The sequence below is a fragment of the Zonotrichia leucophrys genome, chromosome 12 (genome assembly GCF_028769735.1).
Source record: "Zonotrichia leucophrys gambelii isolate GWCS_2022_RI chromosome 12, RI_Zleu_2.0, whole genome shotgun sequence".
In the NCBI taxonomy this organism is placed as follows: Eukaryota; Metazoa; Chordata; class Aves; order Passeriformes; family Passerellidae; genus Zonotrichia; species Zonotrichia leucophrys.
Window position 1 is genome coordinate 4814090 of NC_088182.1, and position 23991 is coordinate 4838080.

Below are 23991 nucleotides of genomic sequence, written 5' to 3' on the forward strand. Positions count from 1 at the left end.
CTCGTTTCCCACCTGGGAACGAGGGAGAGGAGGTCTGGGCTGTGGGGAGGATTCAAAGCTCTTCGGTGTTGGCGCCTGTGCCTCCCCCGGCGCTCGTCACTGCGGGAATTGGGTCAGGCCGGGGTGCGGGCAGGGCCAGGGGCAGCGGGGAGGCACCGCCGAGCCTCTGCCGTGCCCGCGGCTGTCCCAGCCCCGCCGCTGCCGGCCCGGGCTCGGGGGGCCGCCCGCAACAATGGGGTGCCGGAGCCTGCGCTTCCTGCCGGGCCGCGGCAGGAAAAGGCCCTTTTCCTCCGCATCCTGCGCTCGCCGCTCCCCGGCCGGCAGCGCTTAATTTCCGGCAGCAGAAGGAAGGAGCGGCTGCTCCGCCGCTGCTCCCCGCGGGCAGGTGCCCTCACTGCGGGCCCCACCTGAGCCGAGTCGCGCCGCCCGAGCCCGACCCGCGCCCGGCGCTGCGCCTCCGCCCCGGCCCGCGGCTCCTCCTTCCCTCCCTGCCTTCCCTTCTTCCCTCCTTGCCCGGCTCCCACCGCCCCGGGCGGGGCGGTCCCGGCGGAGCCGCCCGCTCCTCCCTCGCACCCGCTCGGAGCCCGGCGGGGCCGCGTCGAGCGCTGCCCCCGGACATGAGGATTGAGGCCGGCGGCGAGCGCCCAACAGGAGCAGCGGCCGGTCCCGTGGGCCGCGGGGCTCCTCGGGCCCCGCGGGGCTGAGACACCCGGGGAGATAAACACCCGGTGAGATACGCGGTAAAACACGCGGTGAGATGCGATGCTGTGCCGGGGCAGGGGAGCGCAAGGCGGGGCGGCGGTGTCGGGTCCAGTGCGGGTGTGACAAACGTGGGTCAGGCACCAGGTCCGACCGGGCCGGGTCTGGGTCTGGTTCTGGGTCTATCACAGAACCCAGCACGGCCTGGCTCAGGATGCCGGGCACCTTCCCCGAGTGACAGCCCCAGGGTTGGGGAAGGGCCGCGTGTTTTGCGGCCACGGCCGGGTTGGTGATGGGAGAGGGGATGCGTGTGAAACAGCCCGAGCCCCGGCTGTGTGCGGGGAAAGGACCCGAGAGCGGGGTCAGCGCCGTGCCCGGGCTGTGCCAGCTGCTCTCCTTGCTGGGAACTGTCCCCAGGAGCAGGACAGTGTCCCCAGGAGCAGGATACTGAGCAAATCTCCTTTTTCAGGACGTACCCAATTCCACCTTCCTCCCCCGCTCCAGGTTTCTGTACCTGGGAAAGCTGAAGCGGTTCCTCTCAAACCAAACAGGTAAAACTGCTTGTATCGCAGGAATTTTGCTAAAGGCTTCACTTGAAAGCAAGCATGCAAATTTTAGCAAATTATAACGCCAAAAAAGGTGGAGTTTAGATACAGGCCATACATTTCCTCTGAAAGTTTAATGGTTCAAAGCAGAGGTGTTAGATGAGAAGGTTGTGTTAGCAGGAAGGAATGCAATCAGCTTTAGGGTACACAGATGTGTGGGCCTGTGTGTGTATATGTGTATATATATAAATACACTTCTATTATGTATAAAATTATATATAGAATATACTCTGTAGTCAAGTTTCTTTAACATGATGTTAAGCACTAAAAACAGGCATCCTGTAAGACTTAGCCGTGACTGTCTATTTGTGTCTGCCTATTTTTCCCTCTGCCAATTATTAGTTCAAAATGGAGAATATGTTTTTTTATACTTATTTTAAAACTAAAAATCCTTCTTTTCTCACCCCTCCCCCCCAGCTCTTGTACTTTTTTTCCCTTCTCACTGGATATTGCAGGCTCTATACTTGGTTTCCACACTGAACTCTCAGGATCCCTTGGCATTTAGCTAAAGTAAACACACCCATTTTAGCTTGACTGGGAGTTTGTAGTGCATAATAACACTCAATGACTAATGATTCAAAGATAATCCTGAGGTTGAGCAGTCTGGCCTCTCAGTGAAAGTTTGGTCTTCACAGGAAAAAGAAACCACCCCAGAAATGCAAGTACAAATTCTTTGACTGTATGTCTGACTCTGACTGAATTTTGTCCTGTGTGCTTGAACGTTAATTTCTTTTTTGTTTTCTATTTTATTTATAAATCACAGAACTCGCAGGTTGCCATGTTTATGTTGCTTGTGTTTGGATTGCTACTGCAAGAAATCCTGGCTAATTCCCAAGCTGAAAATCCTACTGAATTCCCAAACATCCAGGAAGAGCCATTGTACAGCTACAAAGCCATCAACTTGCCAGATGAGCACATCCCCTACTTTCTGCACAATAACCAGCATGTTGCTGACATCTGCAAGCAGGACCCTCTTTGCCCATATAAAGTAAGTTTCCTTTTTCCTGTTTGTTTGTCCAAATGTCCTGTTGGGGTGATTTGTTGCAGCAGTTAAAGATGGTGCTTAATTGGTTTCCTTGCCAATTAGTCAGGGAAAGGATTTGTGTTAGAATCTATAAAAGACAAGAGTGACATTGATGTGCATGTGTGACCACTTTGGAGCCTCTGCTGTGCATGAGGAATCTGGGTGTTGTTTCTCAAACTCTGTTTGAAAACAGACCAAACCAAAAGCCCTTTTATGCAAGATTTATGAGCAAGATGTCATTTAAAAGCTAACAGCTTACTTAAGTCATTTCCCATCTTCCTGTTGCAAAACCTGATTCAGTCATTCTGTGTTGCAGAAACACTTGAAGAAACTAAAATCCTGCTGGGGTTATGAGAAATCTTGCAGATCAGAGAACAGGTTCAGTTACCCAGTGTGTGATTATGTTGAAACTGGGTGGTAAGTTTAATTTTAAATGTCTACTGTACATTGTGGTAAAAAAATAGTGTAGTGCTCACTTTGATATGGCAGTGAAGCAAGCATTATGGTAATATTTAAAGTGTGATTTTTTTTTTGTGGACACCTGTGTGTGTATATATATATAATGTGTGTATTTATGCATAATGAGCCTTTCAACATGATTTAAAAAAATTAACTTTTTAAGGAAGAAAATACTGCTAGAAATGCTTCCTGCCAGAATGTTTTCATTATTCTGATGTAGCCTTGAATTCAGAGTCCTAAAATAGCTGTATTTCCTTTCTTAGCTTTAAAAACAGAGGAAAAAATGTAGAAAAAAATGTGTACCCTTTTAGGGGAGAATAACTTTAAATTAAATTGTCATTGATGTTTTCTCTTGCATGCAGCTGATAAGTGCTTCCTGTTTTGGCATCTTAAATGCCAATAAAGTAACTGGCTGGTTCCTCTGTTCCACTTTCAGTGGAAAAATGTGTTCTGTTGAAGTTATTACTAGAATTGAGCAACCTTGGTTTGTTTCCTCTTTCCTTCACACACCAGGGCAAATGACATTGAGACAGCCCAGCAGATATTCTGGAAACAAGCAGACTTTGGGTATGTTCAGGAGAGGCTCAGTGAAGTGAAAACCCACTGCAAGCCTGCAGCAACAGTAGGTATTTCTGACAGATCTGATGCTTTGCGCTTGTTTTTAAAAATCATTTTTGTCGTTGACAGGATTCTACTTGTTCTTAACAGGGGGATTCATCTCTGACCTGCTCCCAGTACCTTCAGCACTGCAGAGCAACAAACCTGTACATTGATTTACGAGCTGTGAAGAGAAACCACGACAGGTCTCTGGTTTGCCTGGGTTATAGCAGAAATGGGATGGCAGGGAAAAGGGTTTGAGAATTGGTTTAACAAAGCTGGTTTCCTTGTTGCTAGGGGTTTTACTTGTTTTACTTTTCCCTGCCAGCAGTTTCACTGCTGATCAGAGGCTTGCTGCTGAAGCCCTGTAAAGGTTTGCCCCTCTTCATTGCTGCTGGTGATTGAAATCCTCCCTGAGGGAAGAGAACATGTTTCTGTGTCTTCAGTCATGTCCTTCCTTGATCAGATGATGTGCAAAATACAATTGGTTTTGTCTGAGGAACCAAGACATTTCCTGTGCCCTTATAGCAGATCCAGGAGCTGCATTTTTAGATACTGAGTGACTGATGAGAGATCTGAACCCAAATCTTCTACATCCTGAATTTAAAAGCTACATATTGGAAACTGGATGAAAAAACCCTACCAGTGGTGCTGGTGTGACCCTCTGACTTGTCTTTGAAGTCAGTGTCTTGGTCTGGTTCATGACTGAGACTGATATTACCCTTCAGAATGGGTTTTGTCATCATCACAGCCTGTCCTGAAAACTAATTTAGGCAATTCCTTTACCTGGCAACTTGTTTTCATGAAATTTGTTCTTGCATCTCACTCTTCATATGTCATGTAACATCCTTGGGTAGCAAAGTGGGTTGTGAAATCTGAGGTAAATTTCAGTAAGAAATTCTTAGAAACAAACAAGAACTCCAACTGATGGTCCTGTGAAGCATCACTGTAATGAAATAAAATTTGATTAAATTACTTATGTGGGTATGTGTAAATAATTCTTAATAACATTCTGGGTGGATTAGTGCTGCTTTTTAAGATGATGCCTACACCTTCAAGGACACCACTATGGTTATTTGGAGGTTGTGGGAAGTTCTTGATTTACACTGAGGAAAATACTCAAGTTTTAAATATGTGTGAAGAGCCTTGCTGAACTGAGACTAAGCAGCACTGGCTTGAGTGTGTAATTGAGATTGCAGGGCACTGTTGCACAAAGGCTGATGGACTTTTTCTAATTTGCATTAGATTCAAAGAAGACTTTTTCCAGAAGGGAGAAATTGGTGGTCATTGTACCCTCGATGTTCAGGCATTTTTGGCTGAAGGTCAACGCAAGAGCCCTCTGCAGTCTTGGTAAGAATCTCTTCTCAGGGCTGCTTCCACGTTAATTTGCTAATTATTTTTTATTTTTATCATTGGCATTCCCAGCTGTGTGTGGGGGATTTCATACTGAGGAAAGACTTGCTCCTTCTGGGGTCAGTTTGAGAGCTGACATTGGAAACCTCTGGCAATTAGATCTCTGCAGAAACTCTGATCCCCACTGGGTGTAATTGTGTCCTGCCTCACTTGCAGCAGCAAAAGGTGTGAAAACACCTTGCAATTGGAAGCTGTAACTTGTAATTTATAAGTTCAGGTGTTTTCTGGGCCAGGTGCTGGTGCTGTGCCTGATCTGGGTGTGGGAGGGGTGATTGTTTTCTGCTTAGGTGCCCTTCTGTGGGTTCCCACAGCCCTTGGTGAGGATGATGGGGATGTGCTGGGGTTCCCCATCCCCTTGGTGAGGATGATGGGGATGTGCTGGGGGTCCCACAGCCCTTGGTGAGGATGATGGGGATGTGCTGGGGATCCTCTCCCCTTGGTGAGGATGATGGGGATGTGCTGGGGATCCCTGGGCTGGGAATGTGGGGTGGGCTGAGTCCACAGGCTGAGTAGGAAGTGCAGAGCATCACAGTTTGCATGTTAGCACTTCAAAGCTGCCTTGCCAGTCAATTGATGAAGGAACTGGAGCCATTAAGATCCTTGCAATAATTCATTCTGATGCTTTGTTTGTATTTTCTTTTTCTTCCTCCATTTTTCATTGATGTTTAATTTAAGTCAAGAACTGCTGCTGAGGAGGATTTTCTCCTCTACCTGCTATTGTCATCACAGCTGCTCATCCTTGTTTAGATGCAGGAACAATAAATACTGCCTTTACATTCTTTATTCCAACCAAAGCATGGAAATCTCACTGAAGTGTCTCTGGCAAGGCAGATCAAGTTGAGTGAAGCCACAGATCCAGGTTCTGAGGCTCTTTGTTACATCCCTGCTGCCTTGATTTGGAGATCAAAGGTGCTGCTCACTCCTGAGATCAAAGGCAGTGTTTAACCTCTAGAAGCCCTGAAGAACATTCCATTATAATTTCAAATAATTTTAATTGTCAGACTCCATCAGTTTCCAGCAGTCCTGTTAACTGAAATGGACAGGAAGGACAGTTGCTAAATCTGAGACATGGGAAGTACACTGGTTTAAGAGTGTTGATGTCAAAGCATATTCTGTGTGATTGAATCTCTCTAGGTTTGCAGAACTCCAGACATTCACTGCACTAGACTTCAGGCCTCTAGAGGATGGGAAGTGTGACATTGTTATTGAAAAGCCAACATACTTCATGAAATTAGATGCAGGTAATTGGTATCTTTAGTTTATTTTTTTGTTTCTCCTCTGTTTCATGGACATTTTTGTGCACCAAGAATGAACAAGAGAGCACCTGAGGGATGGCTTGGGCTGCTGTGAAAGTGCAAGTTTGTCCTGTGGTCCCAGAGCTTCCCCAGCCCCACTAAAGCAGAACCAGAGCTGTCCTAAGGCCACTTCTCATTTTCCCTGTGCCTGACTGGGCTGTGTTGAAGCAGGAGATCCTTTCACATCCTTCAGCTGCAGACTGTGAAGAGAAACAGCACATGAAGCTCATCTTATTCTTTCTTTTGGCCATTCTTCTAACTCTGTTTTTTTAAAAAAACACATTTTACCTCAGATTTCTTTCCTTGATTCCTTCCTTTTAGAGGTTCTTTTTAGGGTGTATTAGGAGGATTCAAGGAGTCAGAAGCAGGGGAAGCTAATATAAAATGCAGGATGCTAACCTGCATAAACTAATAAAAATAGAGCAAGTAATGCAGTGTTTTGCTAACAATTCTTTCTTTTCCAGGTGTTAATATGTACCATCACTTCTGTGACTTTGTCAATCTTTACATTACCCAGCATATCAATAATTCCTTCAGTACTGATGTCAACATAGTCATGTGGGACACTGTAAGTCTGCTCTGCTTTTAACGTATTTCTGATGGGTTGTATTTCTGCTTTATAGAGGCTCTGAAAGGTTTGGTAGCCAATCCTCAGCTCTCTTGTGGCCACAGCCATGTGGAACTGATAAAATTCTGGATTCTTTTAATGCAGGTGCATTAGAGAATAGTTAGAGAACAGATTTTCTATGATAAACCATGTGCTGTTGGAATGCTCAGCTATGCTAGCATGTAGTTATGCTTTTTTTTGGTGTGGCCTCAAAAATAATCTGATCAGTATTTCTGATTTGTAGAATTTGAAGTCTTAACTGGTATTGTTATCTTTTTTTTTTTTTCTCTTGGAATATAGAAGTAGATTTGCTCAACTGTTTTTTCTATATTTAAAAAGAAATGCAGTCTTGCATGTTTGTAAATCAGTAATGTGCAGCCTCTAGCAAAGAAAACAGCTAAATTAAATCCTTATATATATTAAACCAGAGTTTAATATTTAATTCCTTTAAGTAGCCTTCTTGCAGTTACTTCCCTCAGTCACCTCTCACATTGCCATGATAACATAAAACACATTTTTAAGTGGGGCTGTTTCTGCTGTGCTGCTGAGTTGAAACCATTAATTACTGTGTTTGAGTAATATTAGTTTTATTGGACAGTATTTAAGTTGTGTAGGAGGGTTTTAAACTAAATAAAAAACAAGGGGGCAATTTGTAATATGCCAGATAAAGTGCATAATTAGGTCCAGAAATAACAGTTCTTGAATATATCACTGTACCACATCTGTTCTGTGATCATAAATTGTTGAGTTTTCTCTCTGAGCATTTAGTGCTAGGACAGCTAAACTTCAATAGAGAACTGCAAATATCTCCTGCTTGCTGTTTAATGAGAAACCTGTTTGGCTAGAAGAAACTATTTTTTTTCTAATTCTATTGTATTTTAAAACTAAAATCAGTGCCATCTCTCAGATGTTGCACAGGACCTGTTAATCCAGCTCTGGTGGCTTTCTGACAAGATCAGGTGTCAGACAGCATTGCAAATTACTTGAAAAGCAGCTCATTGTCTTATATGGCAGAATCAAATAACTCTTTCAGCTGTACCATTCAAAGCAGTGCCACACTGTTATCACTTTAAATGAGCATCACCTGCCCAGGCAGCTGGAGTTCATTGCTATGTAAAACCAGGTGATGGCACCAGTCAGCTGCTGATGATCTGTCTGTGCTCATCAAAAGGTGCACTTGAGCTTATTATTCATTCTCTCTTTTTTTTTTAACTTGATGTAATTAGATTTGGCCATACTTCCTACCTACTGTTCTTATTAAAGAGTATTGCCCTTAGATGTAGGTTAAACAAAGCAGAAAATGAGTAGGAATTCCACTGGGTGTTGATGTGCAGATCACTGTGAATGCAGGGAAGAAATGTTTATAAAGCACTTTTAAGGAGAGCAAAGAGGGTTAGAGAGTGGTGCTTTCATCACTTCTCCACTTCTAATCTGGGAGAGCAGTTCTTGTAATACATGGCCAGAAGGGAGTCTGGATTCTAAAATTCATTAATAACTAATGGCAGAGCACAAGGAAGGCCTCTTTAACCAAAGGAAATCTAGTGCCCTTTAGACTCTTTTACATTTCACCAGATATCTCTTCTCCCCTGCTATCATTTGTAATCCTATTTTCAAATCTCATATTTAGAATGTTTCTACACAACTTTCCAAGCAGCCTGAGCTGGCCCCAGAGCTGAAAGGAATCTTTAGTGAGAACCTGCACCGGGGCTAATGAGGGCACATTTAATTGCATTGCAAGAGCCAGAGGTGGTGACTGAGCCCTGGGATGGGCAGGAAAGGTGACAGATGGAAGGCAGGAGCCCTGCTGATGGCTCTTTAAAAGCTCCCCACAGAATGAAGGATTTTACTGCTCTCTATAGAAACCCCCAGGTGTTTGTTCCATCAAATCAGATCATTGCCATCAGATTGTGATACAGGTGCCTTATGCAAGTGACAATCCCAAAACAGGCAAATGCAAAACAAGCTTGCTGTGACTTGTTACCTCAGACTTCAGTGCTGCACTTGAATTCCCTGGTGGTTTATTTTTTTTTTAATCTCAGGAGTTGAGATTTAGGCCTCTCACCATCCCTGTGTTTGTGTTGCTTCAAATTTAACTTGTGTTCTGTTGACTCTGGGAAAAGTAATTCGCACTCCTAACTCAGAAATTATAATCTGCTACTGAAGAAATTGTCTAGTTTGCTAATTTGTAGAAGTTTTTATTAAAAATTAACCACCTGAGAGGTAATTTGAGTTACCTGCCAGTGCAAACACAGAGTTTGGTGCTGGGTAATGTCTGTGTTCTGTGCTAGGCTGCCTTGAGTCCTGTGGTGGTGTTGCACATATTAACTGTATTAAAACTCATATACAGGACCTGTAAATCATGAAGAGAGGTTCTAATATGCATTTTTGTAATTGTTGTGCCCTTGTTTTCTTTGCTTTCTTCCTAGAGCTCATATGGCTACGGTGACCTGTTCAGTGAGACATGGAAGGCATTTACTGACTATGAAATAATTCACTTGAAAACTTTTGACTCTAAAAGGGTATGGAATTCTATATTTTGTTTTAATTCATAGTCACTAGGGAGCAAACATGACAACATCTGAAGCTTCTTGCAGTTATGGGTGCTCCAGAGGAAAGCATTGATACTTTTCCATTAATGTTTAATTTATGTAATATGAGTATTCTGCCTTAGAAACAAGACACAGAACTGTAACCTGATTCTGTGATGTGTCTGTCCTTTATATAGATGGACTTAACTTTTGTGTCCTTCTGCAGGACTCCCAACTGAAGTTAAGGGTTTTCAAATAGTCTTTCTGAAGTCTTCTGATTCCTCCTGAGGTGTTTATTTCCTTCTGTAACTCTTGGCATTCCTGCTGCTTATCATTAAAAAAAATTTACACCAAAAAATGCATCCATTCAGAGCTAATTTCAGCCTCGTCAATCTAGTCTAAACTCCCTAACTGGTTTCCTTCTCTTTAGTCCATGTTTGTTCTGCTTGGGGGTGCTTTCATCACCTCTTCCCACACTTGTAGGTCCCGAAGGAGAGCTCCTTTGGGATCTTTGTTCTGTTCCTTGGCAGGAGCAGTGATTGCTGCCTCGTTAGGAGCAGGGCTGGCAGGGAATGGGCTGGGGAGGAGCAGTGGGGGTGACTCCTGGTGATCCCCTTGCAGGTGTGCTTTAAGGAAGCCGTGTTCTCTCTGCTGCCTCGGATGCGGTATGGATTGTTCTATAACACCCCTCTGGTGAGTGCCTCCATCCATCCATCCATCCACCCATCCATCCATCCATCCATCCATCCATCCATCCATCCATCCCCCCCCTCCCTCCCCATCTGAGCTGGGAAATCCCTCCAATATAATTAAATACACTGCAGTGAAGGCTCCAGCTCCAATGGAATGATCTTCCCTAAAGATTGGGATTTTAAAGTTATCCCGGCAGTCTCCTGTGTCACAGCTCAGGAGGTGCAAATTATTCCCCTTGAATGGGTGGGCACTGTGAGCTAACTGGTGTTTTTGCAGAGCACAAGAGCTTCAGCACAGTCAGACTTCCCTGAGGGCATTAGCTCACACACTCAGGCTCTAGCACTGGAGTTACATTTCCTTCTAAATGAAAGTGCCACTTGTGCTGCAGTGAATAGCACAGTGCATGATACTGGGCTTTTGTTCCACAAGAATGTTAAAAACCTGATCACAAAGCTCAGTTTTCTGAGTGAAATAACCCTGTGTATTAACAGTTCCTTTTTTAATTTCAGATCTCTGGCTGCCACGGCACGGGGCTGTTCAGAGCCTTTTCTCAGCATGTGCTGCACAGATTAAATATCACCCAGGAAGGACCCAAGGTGTGATGACTGCATAAAGCAGCTGCAGTGTGGAGCTGGTGGCTCTTGCCAGAGAACAGCCGTGGCAAACTGAGCCCAGTGGGGAATGGGGGTGTACCTGTGAACTTTTTGTCCTTTCCTGTGATGTTCAGGGCTTGGTTTTCCCTGTAAACACCTTCAGAGAACATTTGTGTATGTTTGTGGGAGTTGCCCTTATGTCTTATTTCTGTAGGACAGACTTTAGGGCTTTCTCCTTCCAACCTGAGGGTCTCATCCCTGTGTCCATTCCCTGTGCTGGAGGCCTTTGTGTCCCTCCTATTTAAATCAGACACGAGTTCCATGTGGCAGCAATGGGAATCCCACAGAGCAGAGCAGAGCTTGCCCTTTATCAAGGATGCTGCTGAGCTGGGATCAGAGCTGGAAACACAGGAACCTGCTCCTTCCACGCTTGCCCAGCACCATCTGGCTGCTCTGGGCTTCCCTCCTGCTCACCCTGATGGTTTCTGCACGTTGCCTTGGTGGCCAGGGCAGCTCTGGGCTGGTTGAAGTCTCTGCTGGAGAGAGGCCCACAAATTATTGCTGAGGGGCACATTCAGAGCTCTGCACAGGCATTTAGTTATGCTTCTCCTGCTGACACTAATGGGAGCCATGCAGTTAAATCTCTTTATTTCACTTGGAGCGCTCGCCCCTGTGAGTCCAATTAATTAAAAGAGGTAAAAGGAGGAGCTGTTATAGAAGTAAAATATTTTTTTTTCCCAAGGAACTTGTGCGCAAGCCATCCAGAAAGCTGCTTTCCTGCTTTCAAAAACTGCCAGATAATGTGTAATACAAAGGCTCTTTTGTACTGAATAAAAGAAATATTTCAGAAAATATTTAGTTCTTGGTTAATAATCCAAATTTCACAAAGTTTTTGATGCTTTGAATCTGTCAGAAAATACAATGTGCATTTTAAGGTGGTTACACCATTACATGTGGAAGGAGCATATTTAGTTGCTCAAATAATTGCCAGAAGTAGTAATGGAAGAATTTTGGATTGTTTTTCTTGTGAGGGCTGCCTCTTAGCTAATACACTGCTGCTTCTTTCTTTTTAGGATGGGAAAATTCGAGTCACCATCCTCGCCCGCAGCACAGATTACCGGAAAATATTAAACCAGAATGAGGTGTGGCTCTTTGTATCTTTAAAAATATTTATTAGAAGTTAAATTTTGCTTATTGGGTTGATTTTTTTTGTTCAGGTACAGCCAAGACATCTATTTTCTGGCAAATCTTGGATAAATATGTCCAATGTTTATATTAATTTGTTCTGAAATGTCTTCTAGGCAGTCTCAATTTCTGTACCCCAGACACTGAACCTTGCTGCCCTTTCTAAAGATCCAGTGGAAGACTACAAATGTAATACTAAAAGTATTTCCTCTGAGCAAACAGACACTGCAGATCCTCTGATAAAATGAAATTATTTCACTTTCAAATTATTCCTTTTATTTATAGCATCTCCAGTGTTGAAGTCTAACAAAACCCTTTGTAATGCCTGCAGATTGAAAAGCACAAGCCCTTGTTTGTGCACTCAGAACATAATGAATTTTCATATTGATTTATGGTTTTGAATCATGCAACTTCATGGACTTGTGTAAAAGCTTTTTTCATGGTAAAATTATATTATTTAATGTTTTCATACCTGCTTTCTTTCTTTACTGTGAGCCTGACAAAAATGAATTGGGATTGTCATCCCCACCTTATGTAGGGAGAAACTGAGGCTGGTGAGATGCAGCAGCTCAGTGGCAGAGCAGACAGAGCAAAGGATTTGTGCTTTTCCTGCTGGGCTGTCCTCAGCTGATGCCTCCACTGCTGCTCATAGTTTGTGTTCTGGTAAAATGGCAAAGACATTGGTTTTATGAAGGAGATAAAACCTATAGAAGTTGGTTTTATCTTCACCAGGTCAGGAGTGCAAGGGAGCAATTAAGTGAGGGAGGACACCAAATCCTTGTGTTTTTATTGTTCTCCCCAGCTTGTGAATGCTTTGAAAACAGTGTCAACGCTGGAGGTCAAGGTGGTGGACTACAAGTACAAGTGAGTTGGTGGAGGAGGCAGCTGTGAGGGAGCTCCCCTGCCTGTGGCTGCTGCCAGCTCTGTCTGTCCCAGGATAACCTGGCAAAACCCCAGCACTGGGAAGGAAAAGTGTTGGGTGAGCTGGTGGAGCACACCCACTCCATAATGCACTAGTTTGGGTTAGCAGGCTCAGGTTAAAGCTGAATGAACAATGAACAAGGCTGGAAATCCCTTTTGTTCCCTCTCCCAAAGCCAGCTGTGTTCCCATCACGTTTTTGCATTTTGCTCTGCAATAACTGTGTGAGCAGAGGTTTCTCTTCTATGATGTCAGTGTTTAATTTTATATGAGCCTTAGTTTGGTAATCAATAATAACTCTGATTATTTGCTGCTCTGGTGGCCCCTGAGGACACCAGCTGAGGTCAGTTTGTGGTGCCAGGTGTAGCAGGCACTGTGCCAGGAAGAAATGGACTGAAGGAGAAGTTCCCAAACAATGAATGCCTGTCCCAGATGGCAGCAGCTCCACCTGGAGCTGTCCTGAATGATGTAGGAACATTGAAAAGAAATCAGCATTAATACATCCATGTTCTTGACTAAACAGAGACAGTGGGCTGATGTTTATTTGTGTATTTTACATTACACTGAGTGCAGTTCAGAAACAGGTGTTTTATGCTGGGTTCTTAGGTTTTGTTTGGGGTATTTTGTTCTTAGTTTTGTGGTGTTGTTTTTTTTTTTTTTAAGTGATGCATTTTTTTAAAGGCAAGTAAAAAGAAAAACCCTTAAACTTTCAAAAACTTTAAGTTGACCAAAGTATTTTTGAAACAAATTCTTGTGATGTTTTGAAACCTGCCTGCATTTCCTTTCATTTCATGCTGAGTTACTGCTGGGTGCAGCACTTGTGATCCTTAGTTTTGTTCCTTGAAAAATCAGTTCCCTCTCCCATTATTCCCTTCAGCCACTTTTGTGCTTTCCCCATGTTCTGCTGGGGTGGATAGAGCTGCCACATCATCTTTTTTTTTGTATTTTTTTTTATTAACCACTTTTGTTGTGTTGTCCGCAGGGAGCTTGAATTTTCCGAGCAATTGAGAATTACCCACAACTCTGATATTTTCATTGGGATACATGGAGCTGGCCTGACCCACCTGCTCTTTCTGCCAGACTGGGCTGTTGTCTTTGAGCTGTAAGTCTGTCTGTCTGTCCTTCCCTCTCTATTTCACACACAGCTGCTCCTGTTTGTTGCTGTGTGCTGATGAAGCCTCTCCCTTCCTGGTATTTGACCACCAGTGTTTGTCTTGCAGCCTTGTTTAGATTTCATATTTGGCAGCCTCTTCTCCTGGGGATCAAAACAGAGAAAGCTTTCATTATAAAATCCAGTGTAATTATATCATACAGGCTTAGCCTGTGATTTCTTAATCTTCCATGGCATAAATATAATGGGGAAATGGCAAACAATGAGAAAACCTCATTGCTCAGGCTCTGCCTGGTCAGTCTGAGATCTAAGGATGTTTTGGTGATGCAGGTGAGCTGATTATCTGCATGTGCAGGGCTATTATTGATATGAATTGATTATGTGCTAGCACCCCCCTGGAGGTTTTTATATCCTCCTTTTTCTGCTCAGGACACGAGCACCAGCTGGCCTAGGTCAGTTTTGTGTTGTTGTGTTTTGCCTACATTTCTCTTGTAGCTTCTTTTTAAAACATATTTTATCACAAAGTAGGGTTGTTAACAGACACTCCAATCTACAGAACAAAGCAGAAATCCAGAATGCTTCTTAAAGGGCTCTGAATTCTCCATCCTGGGAAACTCTGCAGGACTGGTGTTTTGCAGCATAGGCTTGGCTTAAGAATGTTTTTTGTCCATTCTCCAAATAAGTTCAGAAACTCAGGGGTTGTTTTTCACATGTCCTAGAACTGCTGCAGCTGGACAGGGACATGTCTGATGTGCAGATGTGCCTCCAGCTGCCTCCAAGGCCACAACAGCCCTTGCTGGTTCAGAATTTGTCCATGATATTTGGTGCCTTACAACTGGACAACAGACATTTCAAATTTTTCCTGTTTCACCCTGGTAACTTCAGCATAACCTCTGCAGGTAAATAAGCTTTTTCTGCCTGTCCCTAGATACAATTGTGAGGATGAACGTTGTTACCTGGATTTGGCAAGGCTGAGGGGCATCCATTACATCACCTGGAGGAAAAGGAACAAAGTATTCCCTCAGGATCAGGTAATGGTGGCCACACTGCAAGGGTGAGGTGCTGGAACTGAAGGAATTCACAGCTATCCTCCTTCACCTACCTGTGTTCTGGTATTTGAAATATGATATTCATTCTTTAGGCCAAAATAACTTCCCTGGTCAGATTAAGAAATCATTTGATATTAATCGTTGAGGGAAGAAGAGAAATGAAATTAATTGGCCATGAACCATTCATAGCATGGCTGTTATGCAGTTCCTTTGCTGATTCTTTTGCCTCAGAGCAGATCAGTGGATCAGAAATAATAAATTAAAATGGCAGATCCTCAATTTTTTTTCTTGCTTTTTTGAATGGAACATGTATTGATCTTTTTGTCTAAAAGTCCTTATCTTGTTTTTCTAGGGACACCACCCAACACTGGGAGAACATCCAAAATTTACAAACTACTCCTTTGATGTGGAAGAATTTATGTACTTGGTGCTTCTGGCTGCAAATCATGTTTCACAGCATTCAAAGTGGCCATTTAGGGTAAAACACGATGAATTCTAAATTAGACTTCTGACTGAAATACTGTTTTTAATTAATCACAGAGTGGCCTGGGTTGGAAAGGATTTTAAAGACAATCTAATTCCACCCCCTGCCATGGGCAGGGACACCTTCCACTGTCCCAGGCTGCTCCAAGCCCTGTCCAAACTATCCTTGGACACTTCCAGGGGCAGCCACAGCTTCTCTGGGCACCCTGTGCCAGGGCTCAGCACCCTCACAGCCAAGAATTTATCCCTTGTATCCAATCTAAACCCCCTCCCTGTCAGTTTGAAGCCATTCCCCCCTGTCCTGTCACTACATGCCCATAAAAAAATAAATTTCGCCCTGTGAGGGAAATAACCCATTGTTCATTTGTCAGACAACTTCTTAGCACCATACATCTACTTTGTAATTCCTTTCTAATCTGGGAGGTTTTGATATGTAAAACTTATTTTTCAGACTATTTCTGGTTATTTGCACTGTATTTTTTCATTCCAGATTCTGAAATGCTCTTTATACCAGGGTATGTCCACCCATTTCATGTAAGGTTTTCTGGGGTAGGTCCAGGGTCAGCAGACACTGCAAGCTTCTGCTTTAAATTTAGAAACATTTTCACATTAGAGAGCACAGTCTTATGATTTTGCATTTAAATATAAACTTTGACTCTTGTCCCTGTAGTTATAAATGCTTCAATACAAGAAGTCTGCACAGTAGGCTCAGTCAGTTTTCTGTCTCAGAGCAGGTAAATACTTTCCTAAGTGAGTACTTAAAATTTCAGGTGATCTGGGTGTTTCCTACTTTTTCACAAAAACCAGCACTCTGCATTGGAAAACTTGAGCAAATTGGAAAGAAACTTGATTTTTTTTGAGGATTCTAAAGGGAACGGCCTAGTTTTTTTAAGGACAAATGATAGAATGTGTAGAGTGTCTTTCAGCTGCAGCTGAAAGGAGAGGAACCGATGAGGAACCTTGTTCTTGGAGTCACTAAAAGCCTAATTTTTAATACTCTTGTTTCCTCAAAACGTTGAAGAGGAGTTATTCCAGAAAACTTTTTAAATGAAATCTTTCCAAAGCCAGTAGCACAGTTCACTGTTTTCAGTGAAGGGAATATTAAACCAAAGCTGAGTTCTTTTTGAAATTCCCCCTGGAGCTGAGATGTTCTAGAGAGGAAAATAAAGGTAGCAGTTCTTTTGTCTTAAGTGGGGGCAGAAGGATGTCTAGAAGATTGAGTTCTTTGAGTTAAAACCCCAGAGTTCTGTGTTAAATTATGGATTTCTGGGGAATGGATCCCCATGCTGGACTTGCAGTTCAGCCACACAGTTCAGGTGGCTGGGGCAGGCACGCATTTGTACGGAAAAGCGGGAGAGTTCTGGTAAATACAAACATTTCACTGCTCTAATTGTGAATGGTATTGACTTCCCTTCCCCAGCAATTTCACAGAGTGTGGGTGCATTTACTGCCCTGTCTGTGCTGCTGGGGATGAGTTACTGTAAGCACAATTTTCATATGGATCTCTCAGACCTGAATCAGTGCATGGGGAAGCTGGGCAGAGCTGAGACCTTCTTTTATTTTGTGTATGTGGTGCAATTCTTCCTGGAGAGTGTTGTTTTACTGAGGGGAAAAAACTGTTTCACTTTAAAGGACCATAGAAGCAAAATTGCACTTCTTCATATGAGGTGGGGAGAGAACAAAAAAATCCCTTGAGCAATACCATCTCCTGTATTTGTATGTGTCTGTTGGGGTTTTTACCTTGTGGGATTTGTATAAAACTTAAGCCAGTAAAATGTCTGTGTTTGAATGAAACCAAGTCACAGGAAAGAAGACATTTAATTATGAACTGTGCACATAATTTTTTTAATAAAAAGCTTTTTAATTAAAAAAAGAGTGTAAAATTTTTGGTAGTTTGCCAGGTTTTAGAGGCAAATGTTTTAAATACTGTTAATTGTATGGAGCCACGTGTCTCTGCTTTCTCCTGCCATGACAGGCTGGTGTTCTGAGGTCCAAAGTGACATTCAGGTTTATTTACTTAGGAATCTTTCAGAGGTGATGCTGCCATCCTGCACTGCTGGCTTTAGTGCTGGGCATTGGAAGCTTGGTTTGTGAAAACATTTGTGTATATTTCAGTTCCTGTGGTGCAGGTGATGCTGCTGAAGGCCGTGGGTGAGTGCTGGGGTCTGCACAGGAGCAGCTAATGAGGAGCTGCTCTTTCAAGTCATCACTGAAACAAATGGTTGAACATATGTGTGGAGGAGAGGCTGCAGGGACCTCATCCAAGGGCAAAATATCCTGCCAACATTCACCAGCTTCAGCAAATTTGAGTGCAGGGTCAACAGTTGATGGCCAACATGTTATTCAGCCTTTATGGTTTAATATTGCTAGGATGAAAAGACTGTTTGTGTTGATTAATTTTTCAAATAGCGCAAAATTTTCTTGGCAGCAGAAGGAGGTTTGGTTGGATTTTTGGGTTTTGCCAGAAAATCCTGAGGGAGTTTGGGCAACAGCAGAGATCTGGATTGTGGCTTGAAGAGCATCTGGACCATCTTGGGTCTGTCTGGAAGTTGGAATTTGGGGGAATCCATGAGACTTCAGGCAGGATATAGCTCTGGGTTAAGTTTTCCTAACAGACCATGGGAATCTTGTTCCTTGCTACTTCTGATTTTTAAAAAGTTTTTTTTGGTCTCCAGTTTACCCAGGTTTAGAGTCTAAGGGTCAGCTTGGCATCAGTGTGATGAATTCAGTTTTGGGACTTTGTGTAATGTTGCAAGTCCTGAATGCTTTTGGGATTGCCTGTGTTTCCTGTGCAATGTAAACCAAGAGCTGGATTCAGAATAAAAAAATAATTTATGGATGTATGTGGTTTCTTTCCTTCTTACTTCAGAATTTGTCAGATGTAAAAATTTCAGGTTTTTTCTTTGGAGGGTTCTGTGGAAGGTGGGTAAGTGTGAGAAATGTCTTGTGATGGGGAGGTGGCAAGTCAGCATTATTAATCTTAAAGGGTCTGATTATAAATATTAAGGCAATACATTTTTAAAGGCCATTAAGTAATAATGGAATTATTTAATTCTTGCTGTTAATCTTACCAGTACCATTAATGAGATAACTCAGGCTTTAGCATATCTCTTAATCCTGATTTTTTTTTAAGGAGATAAACTGAAGAAAATGTTCTCCTTGAGAGCTTTATGTGCTCAGAAGGGTAAAATGTTTGACTTCAACACTGAATAATTGTTTCAATTTGCAGTGTTTGCCTTAAGTTGAGCTCTTACTTCCCCTGCTCTGAACACACGTTTCTCATGGATTGGGCTTTTTGCCTGAAATAAATGAACTGCTAAGGAATCCCCTCTGGCTTTGGCTCTGACATGGCCACAGAAGGTTGGGGTTTGTTGCTCAGCCTTGAACTCTCCTCATTTTTCCATTTCAGATCCTCACCTCAGGCCTGGGTGTGAGGGTGCTACTGATGCCTTAGGATTGCAGCTTTTGTGTTTTTCAAGTCCTGTACTGCATTAGTGTATAACTCTGAACTCCATATAGAATGTTAGCTACTGTCTTCACAGCAGATAATTCCTCTAGGCCTGAAACTCAAGGGCACCCAAAAGTGAATTGGGAAGGAGTAAACTGGGGGCAAATTAATTACGTGAAGCTGTAAATGGATCAAACTCATAAATCATTGTCCATCTTGGGTATAACCCCTCTTGAAGGCTTTGGACTGCCCAAGGTGCAGCTGTTGAAGGCCTTTAGTAATTACCTGCTTTTATTCCCTTAATATTGTCTGGCCTCTGCTCCAGGGAGCCACTTGTCTCAGGCTGCAAATGCAAGGTGTGGCTGGGGCTGTGTGTTGGTGTGTGTTCTATTATCTGCTAGACATGGGGCAGTTATCTGCTGTTAATGGGCCACTTGTAAAAACCAGGTGGGGCAGTTTGCTTTATCTCTCCCACAAATGAATCCTCCCTCCAGGAGATCTCTGCTGTCCATGGCCAGGGAGTGTCCCTGCAGGGCTGATCCAATCCCAGCATCCCATGGGGAGATGCTCCGCCCAGGGGAGGAGCCAAGCATTCCTGCTTGGATACAATCTGAGGTTTGGGACAGCACAGCAGCCTTTGCCCCCTGCATTGCCAGAGGAGCAGCTTTCTGCTGCCCTGCATGGCCAGAGGGAGCCCAGGCCCATCTGCAGCAGCCCTGGAGCTGCAGAGGAAAACTCCCCCCTTGTGCAGGATCCCTGCTGCAGCAGAGCCACAGCTGGCACTGCAGGAGGGCTGAGCCCCATGGGATGGGGCTGGGACACCCCCTGACACACAGGGGGCAGGTTGTGTTCTGACTCTGGCAGAAGGTATTTTTTGTTATTGTTTGTGCTACTACATTTGTATTTTTGCTTTCCCTAGTAAAGAACTGTTATTCCTACTCCCATATCTTTGCCTGAGAACCCCTTAATGTCAAAATTATAATAATATTATAATAATTAATTATAATAATTAAAATTATAATAATTTGGAGGGAGAGTGTTTACATTTTGCATTTCAAGAGAGGCTCCTGCCTTCCTTAGCAGACACCTGTCTTTTCAAACCAAGGCACCACCCCAAGCCCTGCTCAGAATGGGTCAGGTCCCTCCTGGGTCAGTGCCAGGGCTCAGCCCAGCCCAGCTGCCTCACCCAAACCCTGCAGTTTGAACTGTGCCAACAGCACAGCTGAAAGCAGCATTTTGTGTTTGAGGGGAGAGAGAGGCACCCAGGGGATGAGAGAGGAACAAGTGTAAGGTTTCAGATGGGTAAAACAGGCAGAGAGTCATTCTCAAGCTTGGAGCTCAGGAGCCTTCTGGGAATGTGGTTGCAAATCAAGTGAAATGTGTGGAAACCTTGTTGGGACAGAGCCAAAAACGAGGGGAGTGAAAATATTCATGTCACAAACTGCAGGGAGGTACAGGAGGGGGAAAGGGAAGGTCCTGAACTCCCTTGAGTCTGAGCCAGGAGAGGGGAGCAGCATCCCTGACCACAGGGCTGGAAAAATGGGTGGTGACCTGGGATTTGTGCTGGAGACATGAAGGAAAGGGCAGGGGAGGATGGAAGGGGTGTTGCCAGGCTTGGGTAGAGCTGACAGCACATCCACAAGTGTAATTTTTTACTGGCTGCTGTCCTCTCTTGGAACACTGAAATATTTTATAATATGAAAATATAATATAGCTAAAGTACAAAAATAACCTTTGAATATAATATAATATAATATAATATAATATATATTATATAATATATATAATATAATATAATATAATATAATATAATATAATATAATATAATATAATATAATATAGACGTTAAGTATTTGTTATTACCATTATCTTTTGGATAGATGAATAAAATTCAAATAACAAATTATCTTTTAATTTCTTTTATGTTTTCTTGATTTCCCTCCCCTTTCCAATCATTCCATGGCAAATCAAAAAGGAGGAGGAGTAGAAAAAAAAATAAATTGCACTATTACTGAGAAAAAATTTGTTTTGAATATGTATAACTTCTACAGTGGCATTGTTCTTTTTGACTTGGTTTTTTTTCCCAAATCAGACCTTGTTTTGGCCTTTAGAAAAGTACTTATTAATGTAGTACACAAAGTGCATAGAGCTTTTGAGTAGTGGGTGAGAAATCAATTGTCTGGAGCTCAGCTCCCCCATCACCTGGGAACAAAAGAGTGTCAGAAATGTTAATTTTGGTTGCCAGGTGTTTGAGGGTTGGGTTTGTTGAAAACTGAACAAAGGATGACGTTCAACCAGGATTTTAAAAGAGAAAGTTGAGAATGCATCAGTTATTTTCTAGATTGAGCTGATAATAAAGTCGAGGCTGAAGAGAAAGAGTCTCAGTAAAGAAAACATACAGAAAAACTGAGATTTTTACCAAATCAATCACCACTGGTAAAGCTGATGGAGAAAAGCTGATATAGCTGATCACTGATGGAGGAAAGGAGGCTCAGAACCTTCTTGTTCTGCACAGGTCCCTGACAGGAGGGTCAGGCTCTGCTCCCAGGGAACAGGAGGAGAAGAAACAGCTTTAAGTTGTGCCAGTGGAGGATCAGAATGGATATTAGGACAATTTCTTCACCCAAAAGCTGTCAGATGCTGGAAGGGGCTGTGGAGGGAGGTGATGGAGTCCCAGTCCCTGGGGGCTGGACAGACACACAGGTGTGGCACAGGGGGACATGGCTGTGGCCATGGCAATGCTGGGGTGCAGGCTGGACTCGATGTAAAAGCTCTGTTCTGATTGCAGACTGCACAATTCCACGCTGATCATCCCCATTTCTGAGCTGAAATCTGCTGGCTCTGCCCCCGTTCTCCCCGGCGCTGCTGGGGCTGTGTTGGTGTCCCAAGGTCACCCCAGAGCCATGCTGGCAGGGCACAGCCTCACCTCGGGGTCCCTGCAGGCTGGAAATGCCCCTGGCCTCGCAGGGACACCCTGTCCCGGGGCATTCCCATTGCCAGGTAGGGCAGGAGAGCTTTCTGCACCGATTGTGGCAGAGTGCAGTAGGTGTCACTAGAGCCCTTCCCAACGCGCACACGGAATCTCATTCCACATGCAGAACCCGCTCACCGGCGACAAAGCAACTGCTCCTGCAGTCGTGGTTTTGTTTTTCCTCCTTCCTGTTTGTAGAAGCAAAAAATTAATCCATGGAGATTTTAGCTTTTAGCCTAGGATGATTCATATTCCGTAATATTGGTGTATTTTTCTTCCGTTTTTCTTTTCTTTAGTTGGTGTCGGAAAATAATTTTCAGGTAATCTTTTGTAACAAAATCCTGCTTCATGCTTTGTTCCAAAACCACTTTGTGCCAGGCTGTCACCTTTCAGTAGTTAATGCAATTCCTGTTTTGGTGCAAAGTCTTGATTTTCACTCATGCAGCACATCATCCATCCACTGCCTAACCACCTCCCCAGTGCAGTTCACTAGGAAGGGTGGTTGTGTGCACATGCACCTGGTGCCATGGAAATATGGGACCACAGACTCTTGAAAAATAGTAGGAAAATATTGAAAAATGATGGAGCTGTTATTCTGTTTATTTTTAAAAAGCAACCACCACGAAGACAGTTGTTTTTAAAGAAAAATATTTGAGCTTTGCAGATTGCCCCCTTTCCAAATTTATCCCCCAGCTGGTCACTAAAGATGGGATTGGTTGAGTTTTCTTTGCAGCTCTGGGAAGGTTTGAGCTGACAGAGGGCTCTGGCTGCCCAGGGAGGGCTGTGGTGTCCAGCATTATCCCTTTGCCTTGGCTCAAGCCAGGGGAGATGATTTGTCTGCCTGACATCTGATCCACAGCTTTCAGCAGCTGAGCAAAATAAAAACAAGCTGTGCACGTTAATGCAGGGTGGGAATTGTTTGAGTTGCCTTGCAAGAAGGGTGGAAAGCAGGTGAGGTTTGTAACATGATGGAAGCACTGAAACAAGGCTGATGTGATGCAAGCTGTCCCTTGTCAGCTTTGGGGGTTTCCTCATATGTGAGGAAACACTCATAAACTCTCATTTTGCTTTCACTGATGCACTGCTGGGTTAATGGTTGGACTCAATGATGTAAAAGGTCTTTTCTAACCTGAGGAGCTCCATGCTGACTAACACCAGAACTGTCTGGTGGGCAGATCCTGTGGGAAGAGGAAGGCTGCCATGGACAGCAAAGGTCAGTAAATGACTGTACAATTCATCATCTCTCAGCCACTCTCCGTGGATCTGTGTCAGGTGAGGATCAGGGACAGACCCTGAACGTGCAGTGAAGTGTGGGCAGCTCTGCCTGTTTGGCATTTGATTTGTTGTGAATCTTGCAGGTAATTAGAATCCTCATCATGTTCACGTGTCGGGCGTAGGAACCTGCCCTGGCCCTTGGGAGAGGCAGGAGGGGACTGAGGGGACAGTGAGGGACAGGGAGGGGACTGAGGGGGCTGTAAGGGGCAAGGAGGGCTGGCTGTGCTGCTTAGGAGGGGACAGGGAGGGACAGGGAGGGCTGGCTGTCCTGCTCAGGCCTCTGGGAAGAGCCTGGCACAGTGAGAGGGCACTGGTGACCACGGTGACCATCTCTCATTACCCACCCAGGGCTGTGCACAGCAGTCAGCACCAGGGTGTGTGTGGTGAGCTGACAGCTCCCAATTGTTTCCTCACCAATTACTGCAGCCAGGCCTCCACAGCACAATGAAATGTGCCTCCTACCCATCACTTCATCTCTGTCACACTGCCTGGGTGTTCTTGGTTTGTTATGACTGGGAGAACTTCAGCGGCGTCAGAAAAATAAGCAAGGCTGTCTCTGGTGTGAAAGGCTTAAAGACAGCGTGGATGCTGTTAAATGGAAATGCCTCAGTCCAGATGAAAATGTACATGGAAAGAAAACCTCACAGACCAGCTGAGCCCGCTCAGCTCTGTCTTCATTTGGGACCCAGTGGGGGATGAAAAGAGTGGTTTCTTTTGCTAGACATCTTTATACTTAGTAAAGTATTCAGCCTTTCTTATAATTTATTCATTGTGGTCTAGCATAGTCTAAAATATCAACCCTTCCCTCTCTGTCCTTTTACATAGGCATTTTTGATGCCTCTTAATTCATTATTTAAGTAGCCTGCGTTCTGCTTTACAAAACACCCTCCTCCCTGGTACCTCCATGCCATCAGTTATTTGTGGATCCCTGTCAGCAGCTTTCCAGCAGGGTGGGATGCTGATCCCCCAGCCCTCATCTCCTGCACCTGTCACTGTCACATTTTCTGGAAAAATCCCTTCAGGATTTTGAAAATTTT

The 23991-nt window shown here is 43.9% G+C and overlaps 1 protein-coding gene across 3 annotated transcripts; it reads left to right on the forward strand.

Annotated features, from left to right (window-relative positions):
* The first annotated feature begins 234 nt into the window (after window positions 1-234).
* EOGT (EGF domain specific O-linked N-acetylglucosamine transferase) lies at window positions 235-18093 on the forward strand. Of its 3 annotated transcripts, none has more exons than XM_064724160.1 (17): window positions 235-740; window positions 1169-1250; window positions 2068-2292; window positions 2645-2745; window positions 3301-3409; window positions 3496-3590; window positions 4630-4734; window positions 5932-6038; window positions 6557-6660; window positions 9126-9218; window positions 9849-9920; window positions 10430-10516; window positions 11587-11655; window positions 12501-12562; window positions 13600-13719; window positions 14657-14759; window positions 15130-18093. In XM_064724160.1, the coding sequence occupies exons 3-17, from the start codon at window positions 2083-2085 to the stop codon at window positions 15274-15276; spliced, it is 1584 nt and encodes a 527-aa protein (XP_064580230.1). In that variant the 5' UTR covers window positions 235-740; window positions 1169-1250; window positions 2068-2082; the 3' UTR covers window positions 15277-18093. The 3 variants fall into 3 exon arrangements, with proteins under 3 accessions (XP_064580230.1, XP_064580228.1, XP_064580229.1); XM_064724158.1 differs by having other exon boundaries at window positions 235-728; XM_064724159.1 differs by having other exon boundaries at window positions 733-752.
* Window positions 18094-23991: the final 5898 nt, after the last annotated feature.